Source organism: Hoplias malabaricus, chromosome 1 (assembly GCF_029633855.1).
Source record: "Hoplias malabaricus isolate fHopMal1 chromosome 1, fHopMal1.hap1, whole genome shotgun sequence".
In the NCBI taxonomy this organism is placed as follows: domain Eukaryota; kingdom Metazoa; phylum Chordata; class Actinopteri; order Characiformes; family Erythrinidae; genus Hoplias; species Hoplias malabaricus.
Window position 1 is genome coordinate 41,452,580 of NC_089800.1, and position 24,122 is coordinate 41,476,701.

Here is a 24,122-nt window from a genome sequence, read left to right on the forward strand (position 1 = left end):
TTATGCAAATGGATATAATAATATATAGTGAGAGAAAGAGAATATATAGTGTATGTGCTTTATTTTCAGCAATATAAAACACATGTTTGGTGGATGAGGTGTGTCACATTTGTAAATGTGTGTGCGCAATACCCTGTGATGGTCTGGCACCCTATCCAGGGTGTTTTCTGCCCTGTTCTGGGCCCTTGTGGGCTTCTGACCCACCACAGCTCTGGTCCAGATGAAACATTTACCAAATATGGATAAATAAATGAATATGAGCTGAACTGATGAATGGTCAACACATGATACTTTCATATTACTCTTAGAGTATCTAATGTATAATACAACCCATTAACACAGGAAACACTCAAACTGTGAACGGGTGTAAGTGTGATAAAATGTAAGGTGTGGATGCCGATGGTTGCCACATAACAAATGCTGAGCACTTCAGGTAAGTTCCAGTTCATATATATTATTGTTCATATGCAGAAAATGAAAGGGAGAAATAACAAAAACAGGGCTGTACCCTGGTAGGCGTGGGACAAAATTTCAATACAGCAATATGTTCTGTTGCTTTCTTTTACAAAACGTGATCGATACACTGGTGCCAAATATCTATATTCTTATTGAAAAACGCAGACACTCTAAACAGACTCCACTTCCAATATGACTTACCAGAGTCTCTACATTATGACTCCACATGGTAACGATAATCAAATGAATAGGGTAAACCTGTGCTGAAGGAAAGAAACAGGCAGACACTGTCCTCTTCCAAGTCAGAATTCTGGGGCACTTTGGCTTTTATAAGAATAAAAGCACAAACAAAACGTACAAAGATAATGTTATTTGCAAGAACTGTTTTGTTTAAATGACCTATACAGGCAACACAACTGTTATGCTTTCTGGCAGTTGGTTATTTTACATTGGAATAGTGACCCACATAAACATGGACAAATTGCAAGAATGCAACAGTATCATGATATCATTATCATGGGCAATATATCATGACAGTATATTGTGGGCTGTGACCAATGATTCCCATCGCTTTTGACTGGTTCTAGTCAATCAGTCAATAAGTTTTTTTTCTGACTTTAAAAATAAATTCTGCAGCCATGAGTCAATCTGCATCATGTAAGTCAGGACCCCATACAGGCCTCCCACCTGTCCATTCTAATGTCCCACTTTTAAACGTATAGATTTTTCTCTCCCACAGGCTCAACATCGGACTACACCCACCCACCCCTTTAGTTAAGCGAGGGTCCTTCGGCTACTATAAAAAAGAGAAGCTTGTTGAACTGCCATTCCTAAAGAAACACAACCAGTGGAGAAAGCAGTAAATATGTAAGAAAATAGTAGTAAAAAGTAGTAAGAAAAGCAGTAAATATGTAGGAAAATAGTCAACCAATTTGTCCACTATTTTATCTTAAGTTGGGTGGGTGAGGGGGAGCTTTTCGTTGGTGGTGAACACTGTAAATACGTCCCGGCCCAGTAGGGGGTGCTCACTCCTTTAAAAACTTCACAAACTTTAAAATTTTCACAATTTTCAGCGACACCTATATTTAAAGTTCTCTCTCTCTCTCTCTCTCTCTCTCTCTGCATATGCTCTCCTGTAGCTGAAAAAAAGTTAAATGGTGGTTGGTGGTTTTAATGTTAACATGATTACAATTTAATGCGGTTGCTATATTAATTTAAAACATAGATTAAACTAAGTTTTAAACATAGATACCTAAGTGTTGGCGATTACTGTGTGTGTGTGTGTGTGTGTGTGTGTGTCTTTAAGGACTGAAGACACGCCCACATCCCTGCTTGGGTCTGAACTGTGGACCCTGTGTTTAAAGTAGTTCTGTAGACACTGAGCGAAACTGAGCAGAGATTTAATAATGATTTGTATTCTTCTGGTCGCGGGTCACGGCACTGTTCTGGAGACGCAGATAAAGGTACATACCTACGGTTCTAGTTTAATCTCGAGCCTGTGTTGTGCTGAATGTATTCTATCTAATCCACATTTCTGATGATACTCTGACTGTAAATCACTGAGTTGTACGGGGGCTGACCTCAGATCAGAATTTGGATGCTCAGTTTATAATGTGGACTTGTCACAAAACTGACTCTAGTCCTGCTCGTAGTGGTTTAAGGAAACAGCCCAAGACAACAGGCGCGTCTCAAATCTCTCCTTATTCACTTCATAGTGCACTACACAAGTCTTCAAACTGTGGCTTATTTGTTTCCAATTTTACACTGATTTCACAAAAATCAGTCGTATTATTGAATATAAACACACAATATAATGCAGTATTTGGGTGTATAAAAGTCGTTATTTACAAACGTATGTAGAGCAATAGGGAGCAGGGACTCATTTGAGATTCAGCCACAGTGAACGTTAAAGCAGAAAGGAGTCAGAACAGAACTCATTAGCACACATTTAACGGTTAAATCCACCGTTGAACAGCCATTAAGCCCTTATTACTCTTCAAATTTAAACGTTACTTTTGATTAACATTTAACATCTAATTAGACGGCTTATTTCCTGACATTAGTTTCACTGAGGAACACTGCTTAGAAAAAAATGCCTTATCTTCTGGAGTGTAACCTCCTTGTCAGAGTTTTCATGACCAAATAGCATATTTGTAGTTCTGTCCTGACAGAGTCACAGTGCCATTGGCTCTCCCAGCACACAAGACACTTTCCTTTTTACTGTAGAATTTCTTTTTAAGTGCAGAATTATAAAGTGCACCTATATATTCAATGGAGCTGATTAGTGAGTGTAGAAACAGAAGTCTTTTTATTGTTTTGGTTGATTTGGTTGTTGTATTGGTTTGGTCTGGCCAGACAAACATAATCTGTAAAGTATAGTGTGATATGTAAAAGATGCACGTGATGAGAATGGTATATGTAAGCATTTTATACTGTAATGCATTATTGAATGTCACGGATATTTGCTTTGTCCTTTCTGGAAGAATGATGTTACAGGTTTGTATGCTCATCTGGCTGGAGTGCCCAAAGCCTTACTCCCTGGTGTTGGGGGTAAGAAAATACTTGACTTCTGGTGGGAAACAGTCAACACGTGAGTTACAGTTTAATGTTCATAGTATATTGGAACATTTTTTCACTGTCCAAATTAAAACATGTATCTCAAAAGTAGTAACTGCATAAGAGAACGGAAAACAGGGAGAAGGTAAAAACCTTATTAACTTTCAGTGAAAGTCAGTGTAGCAAGAATTTCTTCCAAGTAATTTACGAGCATTTCTATTGGATTAATTATCCAATAGAATCATGATATTTGCACATAACGTGAAGCACAGCTGCTGTGTTCACATGATGTATTAATCTAAAACTGCACAGAATTGGAGATGCATGTTTTGCTTTGGAAAGCAATGACATTTTTGATCAGACCCACTTCATTTAATCCTCTTTTATCTTATGTTCCACAGTCGGCAACTATTCAGTGAAGTCTATCTGGTCACTAATGCAGATAAGTGAGTTGTGATTTATTAACAATATTTATCATGCACTGTAAAATTTTTGAGGTATTTTAACTCCATAAAATAAGCTTACAGGAATGTTGTTTGTTGTCAAATTTGATTAAATCATTAATTAATTCATTCATTCATTATCTGTAATCGCTTATCCAGTTCAGGGTCGCGGTATCCTGGAATCATTGGGCGCAAGGCGGGAATACACCCTGGAGGGGGCGCCAGTCCTTCACAGGGCAACACACACTCACACACACATTCACTCACACCTACGAACAATTTTGAGTCGCCAATCCACCTACCAACGTGTGTTTTTGGACTGTGGGAGGAAACCGGAGCACCCGGAGGAAACCCACGCGGACACGGGGAGAACACACCAACTCCTCACAGACAGTCACCCGGAGCAGGAATGGAACCCACAACCTCCAGGCCCCAGGAGCTGTGTGACTGCGACACCACCGTGCCGCCCTTGATTAAATCAGTTTACAATAAATTATAAAAGGGTTGCCCTCTTTATATACCTAAAATGCATTTATGCAGTGAATTATTAGTCATCTCCAGTTCCACCCCATATGATATTAGCTTATCAAAACTCACCATGTCACCAGTAAAGGGAGGGTAAATACATGCTTTCTCCAAGACACACATCAGCCCATTGCACTGGAGGAGAGCACTGACTGCCCAAGTCTGTCATACTAAAATTAATATCAGGCGATATTAAATGCGATGTTCATGATAAAAAAAAAAATTACCTTTTTATAACATTCAGAGGATGTTTCTCCCAATATTTGCTGCTCTCCAGTCTGTTTGCCTGTTTGAAACTTGTTTATGAAGTTTTACGACCAAGGGTCTGTTTAAGGGGGGGGGGGGGGGGAGCTAGGTTTTCTCTCAGTGCTCACAGCACTGTAACAGCGAAGAGCTCTGCAAAGTTTGAAAACCATGAAAAAAAGTGGATTGCTCTATTCCTTCTACATATGACATAATCTAACGAGAGAACAGCAGTTCCCCAGAATTGTCAACGTTCCCTTTAACTTCAACTCTAAGCGTCTGTTAAGAGTCAGTGTTTCAGCAGAAGATCCTAAATCATTAGATCATCTGTAATTAATTGAGACAATCCAAATAAATGATATCTATTTATATATGAGGACATTAAGTGTGGTAATCTTTGTAGATACAAACATTATGAGAGGTGGGCAACTGCTAATGACTTCCCTGTGGAGAATGTGGTGAATGATGGCAGCACTACTCTGGATGACCGCCTTGGAGCTGTGGCTGACCTAGAGCTGGCCATCCGAAGCCGTCAACTTCAAGACGACATCATGGTGGTAAAGCAGAATGCGCTATATTGTCTAATGTTTGTAGACATTTCCTCATTCAGAATTTCTTTTGAGTTACAGATAATTCCTAGGGTGTTTGTTCCACCTTGATGGAGTAATAGTGCTGTGGAGATTTGATTGAATTTAGCCACAAGCCCAAGTGAGGTGTTGAATGTTTAAGCCACTCCATTCCATTTCTATTACAATACGTTTCTATGGAGATTAAACAAGCTGTATGTGCATGCAAGAAAACTTGTGTTATCAATGGATGAAGTGTCCATGTGCATTTGAAAATCATTACACAAATTTTGACTTTTACTTTGGGTGACCTCTGTTAAACAGTTATTACAAATAATGTGTTCTTCTACCATTCCTGTAGATTGCAGGAGACATGCTTTGTTCTGATCAGAACTTCGACATAGCTCAAGTTATTCGCTTCTTCAGGTCCAAGGTAAGACCAATTCCTAAGTGAGTTTAAAGGCTTTCATGCTGAAATAACACTATTCATAACACATAGGTTCATCTTATTCACAAGCAGCTTCAACCTAAGACTGAAAAATCAATACAGAATCAATTAGCCTTTATCATTTTCTGATTAATGGCAATGTTATAAGCCTACATTGTTACTGGAGCGTTCTGTCTGACATTCAGCTATATTACAGTGATCAAGTAGCATAATAAATGAAGAAATAAACCAAAAAAATATATTGTATCATAACTCCACAATCAAAGTAAAAATTATCTCAGACTGTTCTTTGTTAATGATAGAAATCCCCTCAGCCAGCAAGGACAGATTAAAACAGCAAACAAATACATGATTCAGTGGAATATAAAATGATAAAAGAAAATTCTTACCATACACACACACACACACACACACACACACACACACACACAAACATGTTAATTACACTTAGTGTGTTTTGTTCTTCAGTCTGGAGAGCTGGCTATATATTATGAGCTGGAGGAAGGAGAGAAGTGCTGTTCCAGAGGAATAGTGGAAGTGTGTCCAGAATCTCATAGGTAAGGGTGCATTTGTAAAAAAATAAAATAAAAAAAGTTGTAACAGTTGTAAGTTCTGAAACAAATTCAGAGACATTTTCCTCATGTTTACTATTGTATTTATATTGTGACGCTCTAAACGGTGGCGAGGGACCACAGGAGAACATAAGTCAGAGTTCAGCACTCAGCCATTACTTTTAATGCTCACAACATAAAGGGTTAACGAAAATCTCAGGCGTTCAAAAGGAACCACGTGCAACGAGCGTCGGCGCCAGTCAATACGCCCGGGCTTCTCCTTCTCTAGGACAGCGGGGCGGCGTCCAGGGCGGCGGCCGGCTGCGCGTCCGCGCCAGATCAGTCTGCTCCAGAGAAGAGAAAACAGAATAACAACAGGTGGGAAGAGGGAGAAAGACCAGAGCGAAATGATTAGTCGAATCAGCAAAAAGTCAGTTTCGCGTGTCGACCAGCGATTACCCCCTTTCTCTCTCTCCCCCCCGGAGATCCCTCGGCGGTCTTTTATGTCGTCGCTTCCTCCCTGGGAAGTAGGAGGAGCTGGGCCCCGTAACTGCCAGGCGCGGGTGGTTTCTCACCCCGCCCTGAGGGGCCGATGGCTGGCGTGGCATGGAGCTGCTGGATTGGTGAGACGGCCCCCGGCCACATTCACCCCCCTTAGAGACACGTCAGAAAGAGGGCCTCTGGACGCCCAGCAGACCGGCAGGCGGGAGAGGGCATCTGCGTTGCCGTGTAGGACCCCTGCCCTATGCTGTACCCGGAACGAGAAGTCCTGTAAGGAGAGGAACCAACGGGTGACCCGAGGGTTGGAATCCTTGGCCCGGGCCAGCCACTGCAGAGGGGCATGGTCCGTGACTAGAATAAAGGGTCTACCCGTAAGGTAAAACCGGAGCTCCTCTATTGCCCACTTGATGGCCAGGGCCTCTCGCTCCAGGGCAGCATAGCGTTGCTCGGGGGGAGTTAACTTACGGCTTATGTACAACACAGGATGCTCCTCTCCGTTGAAATCCTGCACCAGGACCGCCCCGAGCCCCCGCTCCGAAGCGTCTGTCTGGACCCGGAATGGTCGGTTGAAATCCGGGCTCCTTAGGACGGGTTCGGAGGTTAGGCATGCCTTCAGTTGCTCAAAGGCGGCCTCGGCCTCGGGCGTCCACTTAACAGTCTCCGGCTGGCCCTTCCTAGTAAGGTCAGAAAGAGGGGAGGCAATAGAGGAGAAGTTAGATATGAACCGCCGGTAGTAGCCAGCCAACCCCAAAAAGGCACGTACCTGTTTCTTGGACCGGGGTTTTGGGCAGTTAAGGATGGCCTCAACCTTCCTTACCTGGGGCCTCAGTAGCCCTCGACCAATCCGATAACCGAGGTAGTGGGCCTCTGTGAGCCCCAGGTGGCACTTTCGGGGGTTGGCGGTGAGTCCAGCCTCACGGAGTCGACTCAATACCCTCCTCAGGTGGTCGACATGTTCAGACCAAGTCTCAGAGTGGATGATGACGTCGTCCAGATAGGCTGCCGCAAAAGGCAAAAGTGGCCTTAGGACCACATCCATGAGACGCTGGAAGGTGGCTGGGGCCCCATGGAGGCCGAACGGGAGAACGCGATACTGCCAGTGGCCTGCAGGGGTGGAAAAGGCCGTCTTGGGACGGGCCTCTGGAGTGAGAGCCACCTGCCAGTATCCCTTGGTGAGGTCTAAGGTGGAAATGAAACGGGCCTTACCTAGCCGATCGATCAAGTCATCCACCCTGGGAAGAGGGTAGGAGTCGAACTGCGAGACTTCATTTAGTTTCCTGAAGTCGTTGCAGAATCTCCATGAACCGTCCGGTTTGGGAACCAGGACAATGGGGCTGGACCATGGACTGTTAGACGGCTCGATGATACCGGCGGACAACATACGCTCAACTTCCTCCTCTATGGCTGTCCGGCGGGCCTCGGGGACACGGTAAGGCCGCTGTCGAACTGTCACCCCGACAGGGGTTCGGATATCATGTTGAACAACCTGGGTCCGCCCCGGGGTGACAGAGAATACGTCCCGGAACCGCTCCACCAACTCTACAAGCTCCTGGCGTTGGGCGGGGCTGAGGTCGTCGCCCCACTGAATCTCCGCCCGAGCTGAACTCTCAGTGGAGGCAAACCCAGAGACCTGAGGGATCGGCTCCACCCACTTTTTAAGCAGGTTCACATGATAAACCTGCTGGGTTTTTCTCCGACCAGGCTGGTTAAGGCGATAATTCACGGGGCCGACTCTTTCATGGATGGTGTAGGGTCCCTGCCAAGTAGCCAGGAACTTGCAGGTGGTCGTGGGGACTAAAACCAGGACACGGTCCCCCACCTGGAACTCTCTGGGCTGGGCAGGGCGGTTGTAGATGCGCTGTTGGGCCCGCTGGGCTTCCTCCATATGCTCCTGTACGATCGGAGCTACCGCATCCACCCGCTGTTGCATTTCCTGCACATATTCAATGATGGAACGGTACGGAGACGGCTGCTGCTCCCACGCTTCCCTCACCACATCGAGAAGTCCTCTGGGCCTACGAGAGTACAATAACTCAAAGGGGGAAAAGCCTGTCGAAGCCTGGGGGACCTCCCGGACTGCAAAGAGAACATAGGGCACCAACAGGTCCCAGTCCCGTCCGTCTTGAGCAACCACTTTTTTTAGCATCCGCTTCAGAGTTTGATTGAACCGTTCCACTAACCCGTCTGTCTGGGGGTGGTAGACCGAGGTGGGGAGGTGTTTTATCCTCAGGAGCTTACAGAGGTCAGCCACCAGCCGGGATACGAAGGGGGTGCCCTGGTCAGTAATAATGTCTTTGGGAATCCCCACTCGGGAGCATAGCAGGAACAATTCCTGGGCAATCGCCTTGGAGGTGGCCTTCCGGAGGGGGACAGCCTCCGGATACCTAGTGGCATAATCTACCATCACCAGGATGTACTCATGACCGCGGCCAGACTTCGGCAATGGCCCGACGATGTCCATCCCGATCCGCTCAAAAGGAACTCCGATGATTGGGAGCGGGATGAGAGGGGCTGGCGGTGGTTTCTTGGGTGAAGTTAATTGGCACCTCGCACAACGCTGGCAGTAGTTCTTGACTTCTGCCTGGATGGAAGGCCAGTAGAAACGGGGCAGGATACGGGCCAAGGTATTTTGCCAGGCTAGATGTCCCCCCAGCGGGTGGTGGTGAGCCAGATGCATAACCGCGTCAATGCGGGACCTGGGGAGGACGAGAGCCTCCTGAGGCCCCTCTGGGAGTTGGCGTACCCGGTAGAGGAGATTTTTATGGACAGCGAAATGTGGGTCAGGAAGCGGACCCGTAACGTGGGGAACCCCATCCAGAACCGCCACGTTCTCCCAGGCCCGCTTCAACCGATCATCCTCCCTCTGCTCTCGGGCGAACCCTCCCTCTGCTTGTATCTGCTGACAAAGAGAGGAGAGAGGATTAATGGTACCCTGGCACTCACCTTCACCGCTGGCTTCTGCGCTATCCCCCTGGGGCCGGGCCAACAAAGCCGACCGGGCCCTGGACCGGCACTTGCGATGGTGACGTCGTTGCCGAGAGGGGAACTGGTTGTGGCCTTGGGCGAACCCAGGAAAATCCCGTCCCACGAGCAAAGGGACAGGGAGATCGGGAACAAGGCCCACGGTGAGGGGCCATTGACGTCCTTGCTCGCCCAACAGGACGCGGGCAGTGGGGAACTGCCGCACCTCCCCATGCACGCAGGTGACGGGTAGGGTTTCGAGGGAGGCCTGGAGCCAGGGAAATTCAGCCGGGCGGAGGAGGGTGACGGTACTCCCCGAGTCCATGAACGCCCGGACGGGCCGGCCATCTACATGCAGCAGGCGGTGGGAGCCGTCCTTCTGAAAATTCCCATGCACACCACACCCAGCAAGCCAGGTCTTCGCCGGCCGCGGAAGAGGGCCTAACTCGGGCTCTGTAGGCATCGGCTCCTCGTGCGGATTTGGAGGAGTGGGGAGGCGCGAGGGCCGAGGCCCTCGAGCCCCTTCTAGTTCCTTCGGTGGAGTCCGTCGTATGAGGAACCGATCGCGGCGCGCTAGAGAAGCTGCTTCCGGCCTATCAGCCCGCATGAGCCCGAGCATGCGCTCGGCTGCCTCCGTGGCCTCCACCATGGCCCGGGGATTGACTGAATCCCGCATGGCAACCGCCCTACGCAGGTCCGTTGGTAAGGTCCTCAGGAACCGCTCCATGGCTACATGCTCTGCCACCTCTTCTGAGCTCCGGAGCTCAGGGCGTAGCCAGCGGCGGGTGGTCCGTAGTAGCTGCAGCATCTGTTGCCGGGGGGTTTGGCCAGGCTGATAGGTCCACCGGTGGTATTCCATAGCGGCGGCCGCCGGGCTAAGACCCACTCGTGCGAGGATCTCCCGCTTTAGCTGGTCGTAGTCGTGGGCATGATCTGGTGCTAGAGAATAATACGCAAGCTGAGCCTCACCCGACAGAAAAGGTGCAAGTATTTCGACCCAGAGCTCTCTATCCCAAACTTCCCGTTCGGCCACTATCTCAAACGTATGAAGGTAAGCCTCCACATCATCTTCCGGTGCTAGTTTCATGAGGAGGTGGTGTGCAGCTTGTTTGGGGCTAGGCAGTGTAGGGACGGGAGGGGCCAGGCGGGTCGCAAGCAGGTCCTCGGCGAGAGCTCGTACGCCCCTCGCGAGCTCCTGTGTGGCTGCCTGGTGTTGAAGGCTGGCCTCCAAGAGGTGTTGGATAACTGGATCCATGTCGTAGATTGGGTTAAGAGAAGGAAAAAGAAAACAAATGAGGAAAAAAAAACCTTTTTTTTTTTTTTTTTTTTTTTTTTTTTCGTGATCCCTTAGGCGACCGCAGATGCCCGCATTCTCCACCACTGTGACGCTCTAAACGGTGGCGAGGGACCACAGGAGAACATAAGTCAGAGTTCAGCACTCAGCCATTACTTTTAATGCTCACAACATAAAGGGTTAACGAAAATCTCAGGCGTTCAAAAGGAACCACGTGCAACGAGCGTCGGCGCCAGTCAATACGCCCGGGCTTCTCCTTCTCTAGGACAGCGGGGCGGCGTCCAGGGCGGCGGCCGGCTGCGCGTCCGCGCCAGATCAGTCTGCTCCAGAGAAGAGAAAACAGAATAACAACAGGTGGGAAGAGGGAGAAAGACCAGAGCGAAATGATTAGTCGAATCAGCAAAAAGTCAGTTTCGCGTGTCGACCAGCGATTACCCCCTTTCTCTCTCTCCCCCCCGGAGATCCCTCGGCGGTCTTTTATGTCGTCGCTTCCTCCCTGGGAAGTAGGAGGAGCTGGGCCCCGTAACTGCCAGGCGCGGGTGGTTTCTCACCCCGCCCTGAGGGGCCGATGGCTGGCGTGGCATGGAGCTGCTGGATTGGTGAGACGGCCCCCGGCCACAATATTTTTTAACATAAGCAGTTGGCTACAAAATTTGCAAGCACCCCTTGTGTAGGTCAGCTAAAGTTAGCCACTTAAAGGAACACTAGGTAAGATATGGATTTTTTGCTCCTGGAGCTCCACCTAGTGTAATTACTTTTGATAGGACTGTACTGAAATCAGTGGGAAGGGGTGGTTTTCTACCCTACTCCAAAAGTTACATAGTGCTGAGTACATCTCATCTCATGGCGGCACTGTGGCTTAGTGGTTAGTGGTTGGCTTAGTGGTGGCTTAGCACGTTCGCCTCCCAGCGCTGGGATCTTGGGTTCAAGTCCCATCTGGGTGGAGTTTCCATGTTCTCCCCGTGTCTGCGTGGGTTTCCTCCGGGGGCTCCGGTTTCCTCCCACAGTCCAAAAACATGGAGGGTAGGTGAATTGGCTTCTCTAATAACTGTCCTGGTGTGTGAATGAATGTCTGTATGTGTGAGCCCAGATATGGATTGGCGCTCTATCCTGGGTTAAACCCTAGTGCCCGATGCAGTCCTCCAGGTGGACGGTCGTTCCTGGTTGAGAGTACGCTGTGCGCGTTTAGCTGCCGCTTCTCACCAGTGTGTGTGGATTGAGCGTTCTGAGCAGTGTGGATTGTAAAGCGTCCTTGGGTGTCTAGAAAGGCGCTATATAAGTGTAAAGATACATACATACATACATACATCTGCAGTGCTGAGCCCATAGTAGCGACAACAGAAGCACTATTCTCTATATTACAGATCAGTGAGTGGTCACAGTGATTTTGAAGATGTACATTTTATATATAAATATTATGCAGTGTTTCTTTAAGGTGTACCCCTTAACGTCAACTTTGCTAATACTTGTTTATCGCACTCCAACTGGAAAGCAATTTGTGTTAGTATTCTTCTTAACAAAATGGTAGTTTAATGTAATATGTTATAGATTATTAGAATTCAAAATGTAGACGTCCCTTGTAATTAGTGAATTTAGTTACTTTATTTGTTTGCACAATTTATAAAAAATATGAATTGTGTAATATTGTAAAATAAGAACATAAATATTAAACCTAAATTTAAAAGGAAACGTATTTATGTCTACCCCTTGCCTGCCAAAAGCTACAGTAATTTATTTGCATATGTGTGGTGTGATGCTGGGGATACCTAGGTGCCCTGGAGGCATAAGTCTTAGATTAAAATGGCTTTAACTTTTTGAAAAATATACATTAACTCAGGTGTGTCCAAATAAGTATCTCAAACGTGTATACACATTCACTCCCATGTGAAATAATAGATCAAGCCCAAGATGGTAAACCTTGTGTTGTTAATGGTATAAAAAACATAAATAAAAGGACATAACAGAGATTCTTGCATTCAACTATTAAAAGCAGTAACCAGATAATGGTCACTAAGAGTATTGAGAATCATCAGGCTTTGGATTAGTCCGGGTCAGATTCCAAATGCAGATTTAGAGAATATTTGGTCCAACATTATCACAAACCCGCTTGGAAATGTTTTTAATGACTCAACTGTTAGATTTTTTTTCTTAAGGATTTAAAGAAATCAAAGGAAGCCTTTTTTAAACGAAGCTACTATATACATCACTGTGCAAAAGTTTTAGGCAGCCTATTTTTTGAGTACAAATTCTGTTATAGATAATTATTTTTTGAGTTCTGCATTATTGAGTCAGTACAAAAACATTTTAAATTAATTTTACCAATACTACTAATAATAATGTTACAAAACTGATAATCATATGTATGTAAAGAAATCATTCATTCATTCATTCATTCATTATCTGTAAGCGCTTATCCAGTTCAGAGTCGTGGTGGGTCCAGAGCCTACCTAGAATCATTGGGCGCAAGGCGGGAATACACCCTGGAGGGGGCGCTAGTCCTTGTAAAGAAAGCAACTTATTAAAAAGAGGTTATGTTAAAAAATAAATAAATAAACATAATGAAGGCTCCTGAGTTTTTACATGAAAAAAAGAAGTGTGACAATCCAACTTCTCAAAAGAGCTGTGGCAGATTCTCCAAGACATTCAGTAAAACCGCCATCTAATTTCTTTATAAAACTGTATGAACTGTACATTGGACTAATATTTAAGGGGAAAAAAAGCAAATGGTCATCACTTATAATACTGACTTTCTTTCATTTATTAATGTTTACTGCACATTGTTGTCTTTTTATTTCAAGCAATAAATAATTAATTATATTATTTTTGAAGTCATCTTTACTTTCCAACATTTTTTGCATGTGCCTAAATCTTTTGCACAGTACTGTATGCGTTTAATATTTACACTTTCTTGCTTATTAAATGCTTAACGCTTTTCATTTTCAGCTCTGCAAGATTGTATGTGCTTTGACGATTGGAAAAAAATTCTCTGCTGTGTTTTAGGATCACACGTTTCCTTGAGAAGCCACAGGAGGGAGTTACTGCATCTCGTCTGGCCAGTGTGGTTTTCTACTGCCTCCGCAAAGAGACGCTATCTTACCTTTCAGACTTCCTGCTCCAGCAGCCAAATGTAGAGGACAAGACGTTTGGCAGATTCTGGGTCAGTGCTCTGCCTGTTTCCGCTCCTTCTTAACAAACAGTACTGAGAACCAGAGTAATCTGATGTTTGCGAAAGTGGATTGGTTATTATTCTAAATGGTCCCTGACTATTGGAGGTTTTAGCTCCTCAGCCTTTAGGTGATCTTTGTTGTTCTGTTTATGCATCCCTTCCTAGGAATGGCTCATAAATAAAGAAAAGTTGCCAGTTCATGGTATGAAGCTGCCCACAGGGTTCCAACTTATTGGACAAGTGGTAGGTACCTGGAATACAAGTAAAGCAATGACATTAGTTTATACTTCATGATCCTAGTTCTTACACGCTTACAATGAATAAATTGAGGGATATTAAATTGCACCCATGATGGTCAAATTATTCATCTGTGCACTAAGGTTTTGTATAGTCTCATTCAAAAACATTGGCAAATACAAATGAGAGGTTCTGGAAAAGTTTTACTTGAACACAAACACCTTTTTTAAACACCTTTTGGATGAGCTGAGGTAGTGTTTGTGATTCAGAACACATCATTCAACAACTGTGCTTGACCTCATTATTGCTCTTGTTGCTGAATGTCAGTAAATGTTCAATGCAATATTCCAACATCCAACAGTTTTTTCCGCAAATGAGTAACAAACTCCATATTAAACTCCTTTAATTTCAAACAAAATGTTGGATGAGCATGAACGTTTGAATGAATGTCTGAATTCTGCTTCTTTATATTTGCCCTGATTTGACAAGTTAAATTTTATTGTAAGAGCAATGGCAATAGGAATCTTGACTAGTGTTGTATAACTTACAAGCTATGGAAAGTTTACGATTTAGCTTTGTGGAAAGCATCTTAATCATCACACACTAGCCTCAGACCACACTGAGTAATCATAAAGAAATATGCTTATATGGTTTCTAGAACATGTTATTTATAAAAATACACAAACTATGTTAAATGGTTTAAAAACTGTAGGAGCAGCCATCTTGAAGCCTGTGTTTTGTCTTACTGCACTATTCTAGGGTCTGTCTGACTACACAAAATGGCTTGCACATTACTCAACCAAGCAGCAAGAAGCTCCAGCCAAACCCATCACGTGTCGTTCATATGCCAGGTGAGGAACTAGCGCATTACCCACCCACCAACATAACTGATATTCAGTTGTATTCATTTTGTGGCTTTTTTTTTTTCTTTTCTCTTTTTCTCTCTGTCTCTGTCTGCCCCCCGCTCTCTTGGCCCGTCTGCAGGGTGGGACTGATGGGGAATCCTTCAGATGGCTTTAATGGGAAAACCATTGCAATGACCATTTCTAACTTCTGGGCTGAAGTGACATTAGTGGAGAGCCAGACACTGGTACATAATATCAGCCAACATAATTACATTATGTTGTAATTAGTGTATAATAAATCTCTCTCTCTCTCTCTCTCTCTCTCTATATATATATATATATATATATATATATATATATATATATATATAATTTTATTTTCTTTTATTTTTTATTTATTTATTTATTTATTTTTTATTATTATTATATTCCTCTCTGTGTTCAGGTCCTGCTGCCACATCCTCTTAATGACCCCACGGAGTTTGGCAGTCTGCAGGATCTGTTTCGCATCAGTCGCAAAGAGGGGTTTGTTCTTTTTCTCAGCAATACTTCCTGTCTCTTTGTGCAAAGAGTGTTGCATATGATATTACTGTGAAATAGCACTTCTTGTTTTTTACTTCTCAGGTATTTGGGAGGTCTGAGGCTGCTACAGGCCACCTGTAAGAAGTTTTACCAATTCTGCTCAAAGCAAGGGTCAGTCATTGTACAATCCATAATCAAATGATCGTACTATATTTAATATTTTGTTACAACTCAAGTTTATTTCCAAATCCACCTCCTCAAGCCATTCAGCTCAAATTTCTAACGTGTACTTGTATTAAAAACTGACTTCATATAAAATCTCACTTACACTAGATTTAGTCAAAGGAAGATATATTGAAACATATCTACAAACTAAATTTAAGCTTAAAATGAGCAACTAATGATGAATTTTCACTGCATGAATAGATCACAATATGTCATGCAGTGTCATAAGCCATAGAAATGCATTTAAGATTACTCAGTATTTCATCATGGTTTGAGACAAGCGAGTGATTGTTTAGGTATGCAGTTTGCATGATGCCTCATAAGCTTCCAGTTAGTACGTGTGAGATAAGATAAAAGTTGCATACATTTCATTTGTCGTTGAAGTCTCTTCTTTTAAAGCTTTAGTGAAAATCTGGCCCAAAACTCTAATAAATAAAATATAAAATATTGACATATAGGTTTGTTTTTGTATCATTATGCACTACTCAATACAGTGGGCTCCCTTTGTATCAGCAGCATTGCTCTCACAAAGCAGAACTTCACTCTGAAGTATGACACTAACATTCCACGGCAGGTGGTAAGTTTAATTAGCCCCGAGATGTTCTCTGCTGTTATTTCAGCACTTGAATTAGGCTACAGATTTGTTATATAAAGATTACATTGCTGTACATTTATGCAGTTTATTTCTCTGGTCATTTTTAGGGCCTAGCCGGCAGTAGGTGAGTGTTACTGAATAAACATATTAGCAGTACATTAGTTTTTGTACACTGGTTCAGCAAACAATTTCTGAGATCATATAAATGTGAGATCACTGTAAATGTACTTCTGTAAAATATTGAAGATAAAATAATTATAAAGAAATAAAGCACATAATCTATTTGGAGTGTTTTGTAATAAACCCATAACTAAATGTTATGGCAAACAGTTAAAACTTTAAAATGTAAAATTTTTGTATACGTTTTAAAATAATTTTAAAATAATATTTTATTATTATTATTATTATTATTATTATATAATTATATGATATTTATAAAATGTATACATTCATTAACATTAAAGGGTACATTTAAAATGATATTTGCCAAGATGTGATATTTTGTAACACAGCATTGTGTCTCTCAGCCTTTATTCTTGTGTTTTTTCATCTCAGTATTCTTTAACTACTGTAACCAGCATACATTTCACTAATACATCATACAACAATTGCCATTCCCCTCAACAGTGGCAAAAATGCTTTGATGTAGAGCCTAAATAAAGACTATTGAATATTGAACTTATTAATGGAAACATTTGCTATCTGCCTTCCGTTTTTACCTCAAAGCTCCTGAATCACCCTCATATATCTACATCAAAGCACTAGCAGGTTTTTCTTTGTTAACATTTCCTTCCATCTTCACATTACAGTAGAGTTTTTCCAAGTCTATAAACAAAAAAAATCTGTAGAAAGGGAGAAATCATATTTATGTCAAATAAAGATGTTTTTGATTCCCCTATGATATTTCAAAAATGAGTATTTGTTAGATCACATTTGTTGTTGACATTGTGTTTCATGTGAAGTGCAATCGTGTCTGCTACCCTGAAGTGCCTCATGAAGTTTTACAACCTCACAGAAGATGTATGTTTAATCTTCTTTTTTTAAACACAAGATTTGAAACAACCATTCATTGATGAAACTGAAGTTTGATATTTTTGTCAGGACCTTCCTAAGCCAATCAGAGCAAACTTTATCTTGAATGTAGAGACGGATGAGCTCTTCATCACGGCTGGTTTACAAGACAGAGTGGTGCAGGTCAGCATGATTCAGCACATTCCATTAGTGGTACTTAGTCTTCAGTGACTTGGCAGATTCTCTGAGGCCTGAACATGATGTTTTCTACCTTTCCATGATATTTTATTTTGATTTTGGTTTTTTTTTTTGTTTTGTTTTTTATGCTTTTGCAGGTCTATGAGGGTTTGGTTTACATGGACTTCAGTAAGCAGCTAATGGACCAGCAAGGTTATGGTACTGGTTTTAAAATCTACTTTTTATTACTATAACATTTATATTGTTAATACATAGTTTGTTACCTCTGTGTATTATTGAGTGGCTTGCTGTGACTTTGCTGCTGTATCACTGTACTTCCCCGTTGTGGGACTGTGGGGAAAGAATATCTTATCTTTAAATTCATTTTCCATTGATTCACTCACTTTGATGCACATGGGTGGGAGATCACACAAGACAGTGCAGTAAATTAGGTCTGTGAAGTGTTTCGTAATTAGTTTTGCTTACTGGGGAAAAAAAAATCATACACAGCACTGTATAGAATTCAGTGGATACCCAGTCACCCCAGTCCAGCCCAGTCAAAATGAATGTCTCATTAATATGAAGTATCAATAGTTCTAATAGTCACTTTTTGAGAATCAGTAAGGGGAGCATTTGTAAATAATGTGTTATAACATTGTAGATAAAAGTAGCTCTGTGTTTTTAAAATGTGGGTTGCAGGGTGAGTCGAGTGAGCCACAAAAATCTGCATCAACTGCGTCATTGAGTATATGCTTATTTTTTTCTTCAAAATCAGCTCTAAATAAATCACATATCAGCATTTTGCATCTGTTGTGGAAACCACACTGTGTCTCTGGTTATGTGCCTTTAATATACATTTACAGAGTACAGAAATGTCTTCTTTTGCCTTTAAATGCGGTGACCCCAAACGATTACTGCTTTTTCTGAGATCATATTTCATGGAAAGAATTTAATCTGAAATATAGGCAGAAACACAATAAAACATACTATGCATATATTGTGTGTATATCGTGTAATATATGGGTTCGATACTTTTTTTGTGTGGAAAAAAACAAAAATGTAGTGTTTGACAATATTTTCCTTTCAATTCTTCATCTTAGACATGAGTTTTTGTCTCTGTATGTGTGATGTTACTGACAATTCTTGCACATTCTGACAGTTATGTTACAAGATGCGGTGATGCAGTGAAGCAGTGTGTGTGTGTGTTTTGTTCATGGTCCCCACAAGTGTAACGTGTGTTTATGTGAATAGCTATACATTAATGCTTTCTTTCTGGTTGTTTAGGTGAGTATATCCCCCTGGATATGAGCAGTCTGCCCATATTTTGGTTGGCGTATCTGGGGGATCCCAGTGATTCTGGGCGCATTCACAGCAATGTGAGACAGCGCTGGTTAAACGGTACACAGTAAGAATACACCTTGTTTTTCTAATTAAACTGCTTTTCTGTCTCATCTCTAATGAGCATACTGTACTTCTCCAGGTGATGCGGATGTGGTTGAAGCCATGAAACGTTTTGCTGAACTCACAGACCAGGCCAGGTTTGTTCAAGACACAGCACATTTCTTATCTACACTCTTCTGCAAATATAGGTCAAGGCCAAAATATCAAAACACAGAGCTAGAGCTTTTAATTTGATTAATTAGAAACAAACAGGTTAAAGAGTGTAGTATGAGATACATTTTCCTTCAGGTTCTTTCATTTTTGAAGCATTGCTGAAAGAAGAGTCAAATATGTTTCACTCTGCATTAATGGCTTCTGACTGTTGATGAGTTACAAAAACATTTCCATGAAAGTTTATCCTTAATGTGAGAACAGATCTGAATCACAACAAAATCTGAGACTGAAAGACTTCTCAAAACACTTTTTGGTGGTCTATGCAATGTGTTGTTGAAAAATTACGGCAGATCGTTACTTTTCAGGAAACAGCTTTTTAATGAGAGGTATCAAGAAATTCTGCAATATTCTCCTGTGCTCTAAAGCCTAACTGCAATATTCTACTCGGATTTATTGTTAATGACATAAAAATGCTTAATGCTTAATGTTTTACCATGTTTCCTGGCATGAAAATGGTCAGATACAATCAAGTAACTATCACTGACTCTTGTAATAAGTGTGCTTTCGGTCAACATATTTTTTCGTGAGAAATTTTAAGCAGCATAAAGTGGTGAGAGTTGAAAATATATATTTAAGTGACATACACTGTGTTTACTTTGTTCATTTAACCTAAATTAACCATATGAAAATAAGGTGAGCAGAAACCAGAATATGAGTTTGTGTATCAGAGATATGTCTATAAACCTTTAAAGACACCCTCTTGTCATTGATTAAACCCCTAAGAAGCCATCTCTGTTCATCAAATTTATATATGAAGAATTTATTTCCAGGAAAAGCAAAAGCCCCCAATGCCTTATCACTTTCTCTGGAATCTGATGAGCTTATTGTTGTTGATATAAGAACATAGGAAGGTAGCTATTACATAATTAAAGTCCCTTTTATTTACTAGTGAGGGAACTAACTGCTGTGATTCAAGTCGTTTTTGCTTTCTTAATGTAGGGCTGCCTTCCAGTCTAAAGACTGGCCCAGACTAGCTCAGCTCATGGATGAAAATTTTGAGCTGAGACGGTAAGATCCCTTGCAGTTCTGTCTACATTTTCTAACTGATGATGCATTGATGTCTGTCAGGAAATGCATAGTTTATCAAACCTTCCTTTGTCCTCCAGGTCTGTTTACACTGATGAAAGTTTGGGCCCAGGAAATCTCAGAATGGTGCAGCTGGCGAGACAGGTAAATAATAGATAAAGAGAAAGAGAGAGAGAGACACATCAAGAATGATAGTGAATGAGTTTTCATCATTACAGTGATTTCCTATTGGCTTTGGATCTCCAGCAAAATCTCTTAACATTATTGCTGTTTTTGTATGTGCACACAGTTTGGTTCTGCTGTGAAATTGCCTGGCAGCGGCGGTGCTGTTGTGGGCTTGTGTATGGATTCTGACAGACTGGTAAAACAGATTTGGTCATATATATATCATGTATGCAAATGTATGCAGACACCTGTCCTGATGATTGATTTTAGATCCTTTAAAGTGTACACACTACGGACACAGATGTTCAACTTGCATGCACAGCTTGTATATGCTATAAATGACAAGGGAGGCTCTTGAGAGGCACATGAGATTAAGGTCACCATGCCCAATAGCGCTGAGCTGTGGAGCAGTGGAACTGTGTTTTGTTTTGTTTTTTTTGTTTTTTTTGGAGGGATGAACCTCCATACAATACCTTTGGGATGAGTTGGAGTGGCTTCTGTGGTCCAAAACTGACCCAACATCAGTACCTGACCTCACTAATGGCTGTATAGAGGCAGTTTCTGCAGCAATGGGGGATAAACTCCCTATTATTATCCTTCATTTGAGAACTGTTGCATGAGCAGGTGTCACAAACCTTTGGCCATACAGCTCAATGGGCAATAGCACTTTGATAATATTAAATGTAATGTTATTTATTAGTATATTTTATTAATTGGTTGCTTGTTGTCCCACTAGATGGAGATGAAGAGAGCCTACCAGGAAGCTGGCTGCGTGTTCTGCCTTATTGTGCCTTACATGCCGTCTGACTCTGGGGTACAAAGCTCAAAATAATGTTTTCATTGACAGCGCATAATAAATTAGGTGACATCATCTATGCTTACAAAAGATGATGCTCCCTAGGCTTGGCATTTCAACTTTTGTTGTCATGGAGCACAAAAGGTCATTATTACTGGCCACTTTGTTGATCCTGACATGTGCTACAGTGTATTTGTAGGAGTGGACGCAGATGTGAATCACTGAAGCTCTGTTGCTGTGTGTCTCAAGCAGCAGAAACAATTGACCAGTTAAAGTGCTATCAATGCCAGCATTGTACACCCTTCCTGTCCCTGTGTTTCAAGACAATAATAGCACTAGACTAAGAACCGGAATGTTTATTAGAATGGGTGTGATTTATTCTAAAATAGTCTTGTGCATTTTAGAAAAGGATTTAGGGGGAGAAACACTACAGTGTAGTTATATATGTTAAGTTGTAATCTTTTATAGTACTTATATGAATTCATATCAACGTATGCCATCTACAATATACAGGGTAAGTCAAAAATTGCAGGACACCCTTTTATTTCAGTAACTAAAGGGAAAATTACATATCTGAATACTCCGGCAGTAATGGGTGAGGGGTCCTATCTTTTAGGCCAGGGATAATTAATTAAAATTTACTATGATCCTGTTAGAGAAAAGTTTCTTAAGCCAATGTCAGGAACATAATGTATAACCTGATTTATGATCAGTGCCATATCCTGCATTGAAGTAGCCTCTTGCTAACATTTTATGTAGTTAACAATGGAATTTCATATCAAATTACCCTTTAAATTACATTTCAATATATTTCATCAAGACGTATATCTATTATACATAACAAGTACTCTAAATAAAATTTAATCTTTTGTCATTTCAAGTAAAATGTACAAATAAAACAATGATCTTGAAAAAAACAATGCATATGTAAATAAAGTCCCTAATGACTTGTCGTTTGCAGTTGACTTCTATACATAACCAGCAATCTGATTGGTTCTTATTGCTGGAGAGCATGACTTTATCCGTTAGTTGCAAGCTGATTGGCTCTTTATGCTGAAGGACGGGAACCCATGTTCAGTGTTATGAGAATTTCAACCTGTAAAGTTTCTAGTTTAAACTCACACAACACTGTTGTCCTGAAAGTGTCGCAAAAGAGCTTTTAGCTCGTCCTTTGGATTATTTTTACTGGCCCCAGGACAGTGGTGTCTGGAGCCCTGCCCTGTGTGTGTCATGTGTGATATGCAGAAAAGCATGTGATTAGTCTGGTCATTTTCTGGAGCACTTAACCTGGAACACAATTTAAAACACTGTTACAAATTAAATAGCTCTTAAAAGTTTATCAGTTACAGGTCCAGGTCACCCTCTGGGTCTGGACCTAGTTGTGACCCCTGTTTTAGGCTATGTCTGGAAGAAGGCCAGCCATTTTGAATAAACCATATTCGATCAGGGGCAAGTTTTTCCAAGATGGTCATGATGCATATCAAAGAAGCCCATAATTGTCAGAAATCAATTGCTGCAATCAGATTTGCAATATATTTTGTGGTTCAAATTTATCAACACAGAAATTGTAATACTATTGTTATTGGTTACAGGTTTGTTACAGGCTCGTTACAGGCTTGACCAGGCCCTAATTGCTCTGCGCTACCTGACAATGCTACAAGAAACAGTGTTCCTGTCGAGCCTGTACCAAACAACAAAATGTTGCTGATTGCAGCAATTAATTTCTTAGACAATTCTGGTCTTCTTTAATATGCTTAATGGCCACCTTCCCACTGGAAAACTAGATCCCTTGATTCAAGGTGGCAGCCATGTTCCAGACATAGCCTAAAAGATAGGACCCCTCACCCATTACTTGCTGGGTTCTTTAGATATGTAATTTTCCCTTTCATTTCTGAAATAAAATAGTGTCCTGTGACATTTGACTCACCCTGTATACCTCAAACATTCTATACAGTGTCATATGAAATGTTTCTGATTTTCACTTTCTGTTGTGGCATCTACAAAGTGAAAAACTATCAAAATGATGAAAATAAAGGTTTCCAGACGTTTTCCGAAAATTATGAGAAATATTGCATTTTGTATTTTTTTGGCCTGGGCATGTGCATGTGTGTGGATGTGTGAATGGGTATATAGGTGTGAATTAGGGTGTCCCTATATTCTGAGAACCTAGAGGCCAAAAGGACCGAACAGATACAACTAAAGAAGTAGGTATATTTAATGTTAATTTTCACATTTCAATACAATATTATTTTTAATGATTTTTATAAAATTGTGTTTAAATATCAGTAAAGAAACTACACATACCAGCCCCATTTCCAGTAAAGTTGGGATGCTCTACAAAATGTGAATGAATCAAAATACAATGATGTGCAATTTTTTCAAACTTATATATAAATAAAAAAAACCCTACATTAAGTAAATTCAGTAACATGACTTTAAGAAGAGCAGAAAGGCTGGGTTTTTAAAAGTAACAATGGGGAGGGATTCATCATTCTGTGAAAGACTGCAAAGGCAAATAGTGAAACAATTCACAAATCACATTTCAAAATAGAAAAGAACTTGGAGATTTCATAATCTACAGCACATAATATCATTAATAGATTCAGGGCATCCACACCTCTATGTTGGCTGGCTGCAGTTCATTGCCGTATCCACAAATGCACAATGCAATGAAGAAGTCACATAAACTTAACACAAAAAGTAAGGAAATTTGGGTTGAGTAGATTATTTTCCATGGCCACAACACACGTAATCAGTTCTACTGCTGATCCCACAAATGCTTGCTCCTTACAAATGTGGCACCATTTAAAAGGGAAATTAACTGGCTTTCCAACACACACACATATATATATATATATGTGTGTGTGTGTGTGCGTGTGTGTGCGCATTACAACAGCATGGCTTCTTAGTAAAACACCCAGGAGCTAAACTTGTCCAGATCTGTCACCACTGAAAATAATTAGTGCATTATTATTAGACAAACACTATAATGGAGATCCTAAAATGTGGAGCTACTGAAATTCTTTGAGAAATAAGAATCAAAACAGTTCACTTTCAAAATTACAGCACTTGGTCTTCTCACCCCAAAATGTACAAGGTGCAGCATAGTGGCAAATGTCCTTCTGTCCTGATTTTTATGGAACATGCTCCATAAAATATAGCTTAAATGATTTGCGCATCAATGCATTTTGTTTTTAAT

At 41.7% G+C, this 24,122-nt stretch overlaps 2 protein-coding genes across 4 annotated transcripts in view; both read left to right on the forward strand.

The window, feature by feature from the left end:
* Nucleotides 1-1,796: 1,796 nt before the first annotated feature.
* On the forward strand, nt 1,797-23,128 carry gkup (glucuronokinase with putative uridyl pyrophosphorylase). 3 transcript variants are annotated; one of them, XM_066662664.1, is made up of 24 exons: nt 1,797-1,919; nt 2,940-3,046; nt 3,414-3,458; nt 4,627-4,780; nt 5,151-5,222; nt 5,706-5,794; nt 13,545-13,701; nt 13,876-13,953; nt 14,707-14,798; nt 14,932-15,037; nt 15,238-15,317; nt 15,417-15,485; nt 16,056-16,116; nt 16,242-16,258; nt 17,097-17,154; nt 17,236-17,328; nt 17,481-17,541; nt 18,607-18,720; nt 18,803-18,860; nt 19,876-19,944; nt 20,043-20,106; nt 20,252-20,323; nt 20,864-20,941; nt 23,057-23,128. In XM_066662664.1, the coding sequence occupies exons 1-24, from the start codon at nt 1,863-1,865 to the stop codon at nt 23,060-23,062; spliced, it is 1,857 nt and encodes a 618-aa protein (XP_066518761.1). In that variant the 5' UTR covers nt 1,797-1,862; the 3' UTR covers nt 23,063-23,128. The 3 variants fall into 3 exon arrangements, with proteins under 3 accessions (XP_066518761.1, XP_066518747.1, XP_066518755.1); XM_066662650.1 differs by lacking the exon at nt 23,057-23,128 and having other exon boundaries at nt 20,864-22,962; XM_066662658.1 differs by lacking the exon at nt 23,057-23,128 and having other exon boundaries at nt 4,627-4,777; nt 20,864-22,962.
* ubash3bb (ubiquitin associated and SH3 domain containing Bb) overlaps nt 23,059-24,122 on the forward strand; it is a 34,984-nt gene continuing 33,920 nt past the window's right edge. Inside the window, exon 1 of the mRNA XM_066662631.1 lies at nt 23,059-23,127. The gene's annotated coding sequence lies outside the window, so the exon portion shown is untranslated. The remainder of the gene's footprint in view (nt 23,128-24,122) is intronic.

Excerpts from the sequence above, each read along its gene's own strand:
- gkup (XM_066662650.1), top strand. The coding sequence starts at position 1,863 with ATGATTTGTATTCTTCTGGTCGCGGGTCACGGCACTGTTCTGGAGACG. Across the intron at positions 5,795-13,544 it reads GTGTGTCCAGAATCTCATAG|GATCACACGTTTCCTTGAGA; the intron begins GTAAGGGTGCAT and ends GCTGTGTTTTAG. Across the intron at positions 15,038-15,237 it reads TAGTGGAGAGCCAGACACTG|GTCCTGCTGCCACATCCTCT; the intron begins GTACATAATATC and ends CTCTGTGTTCAG.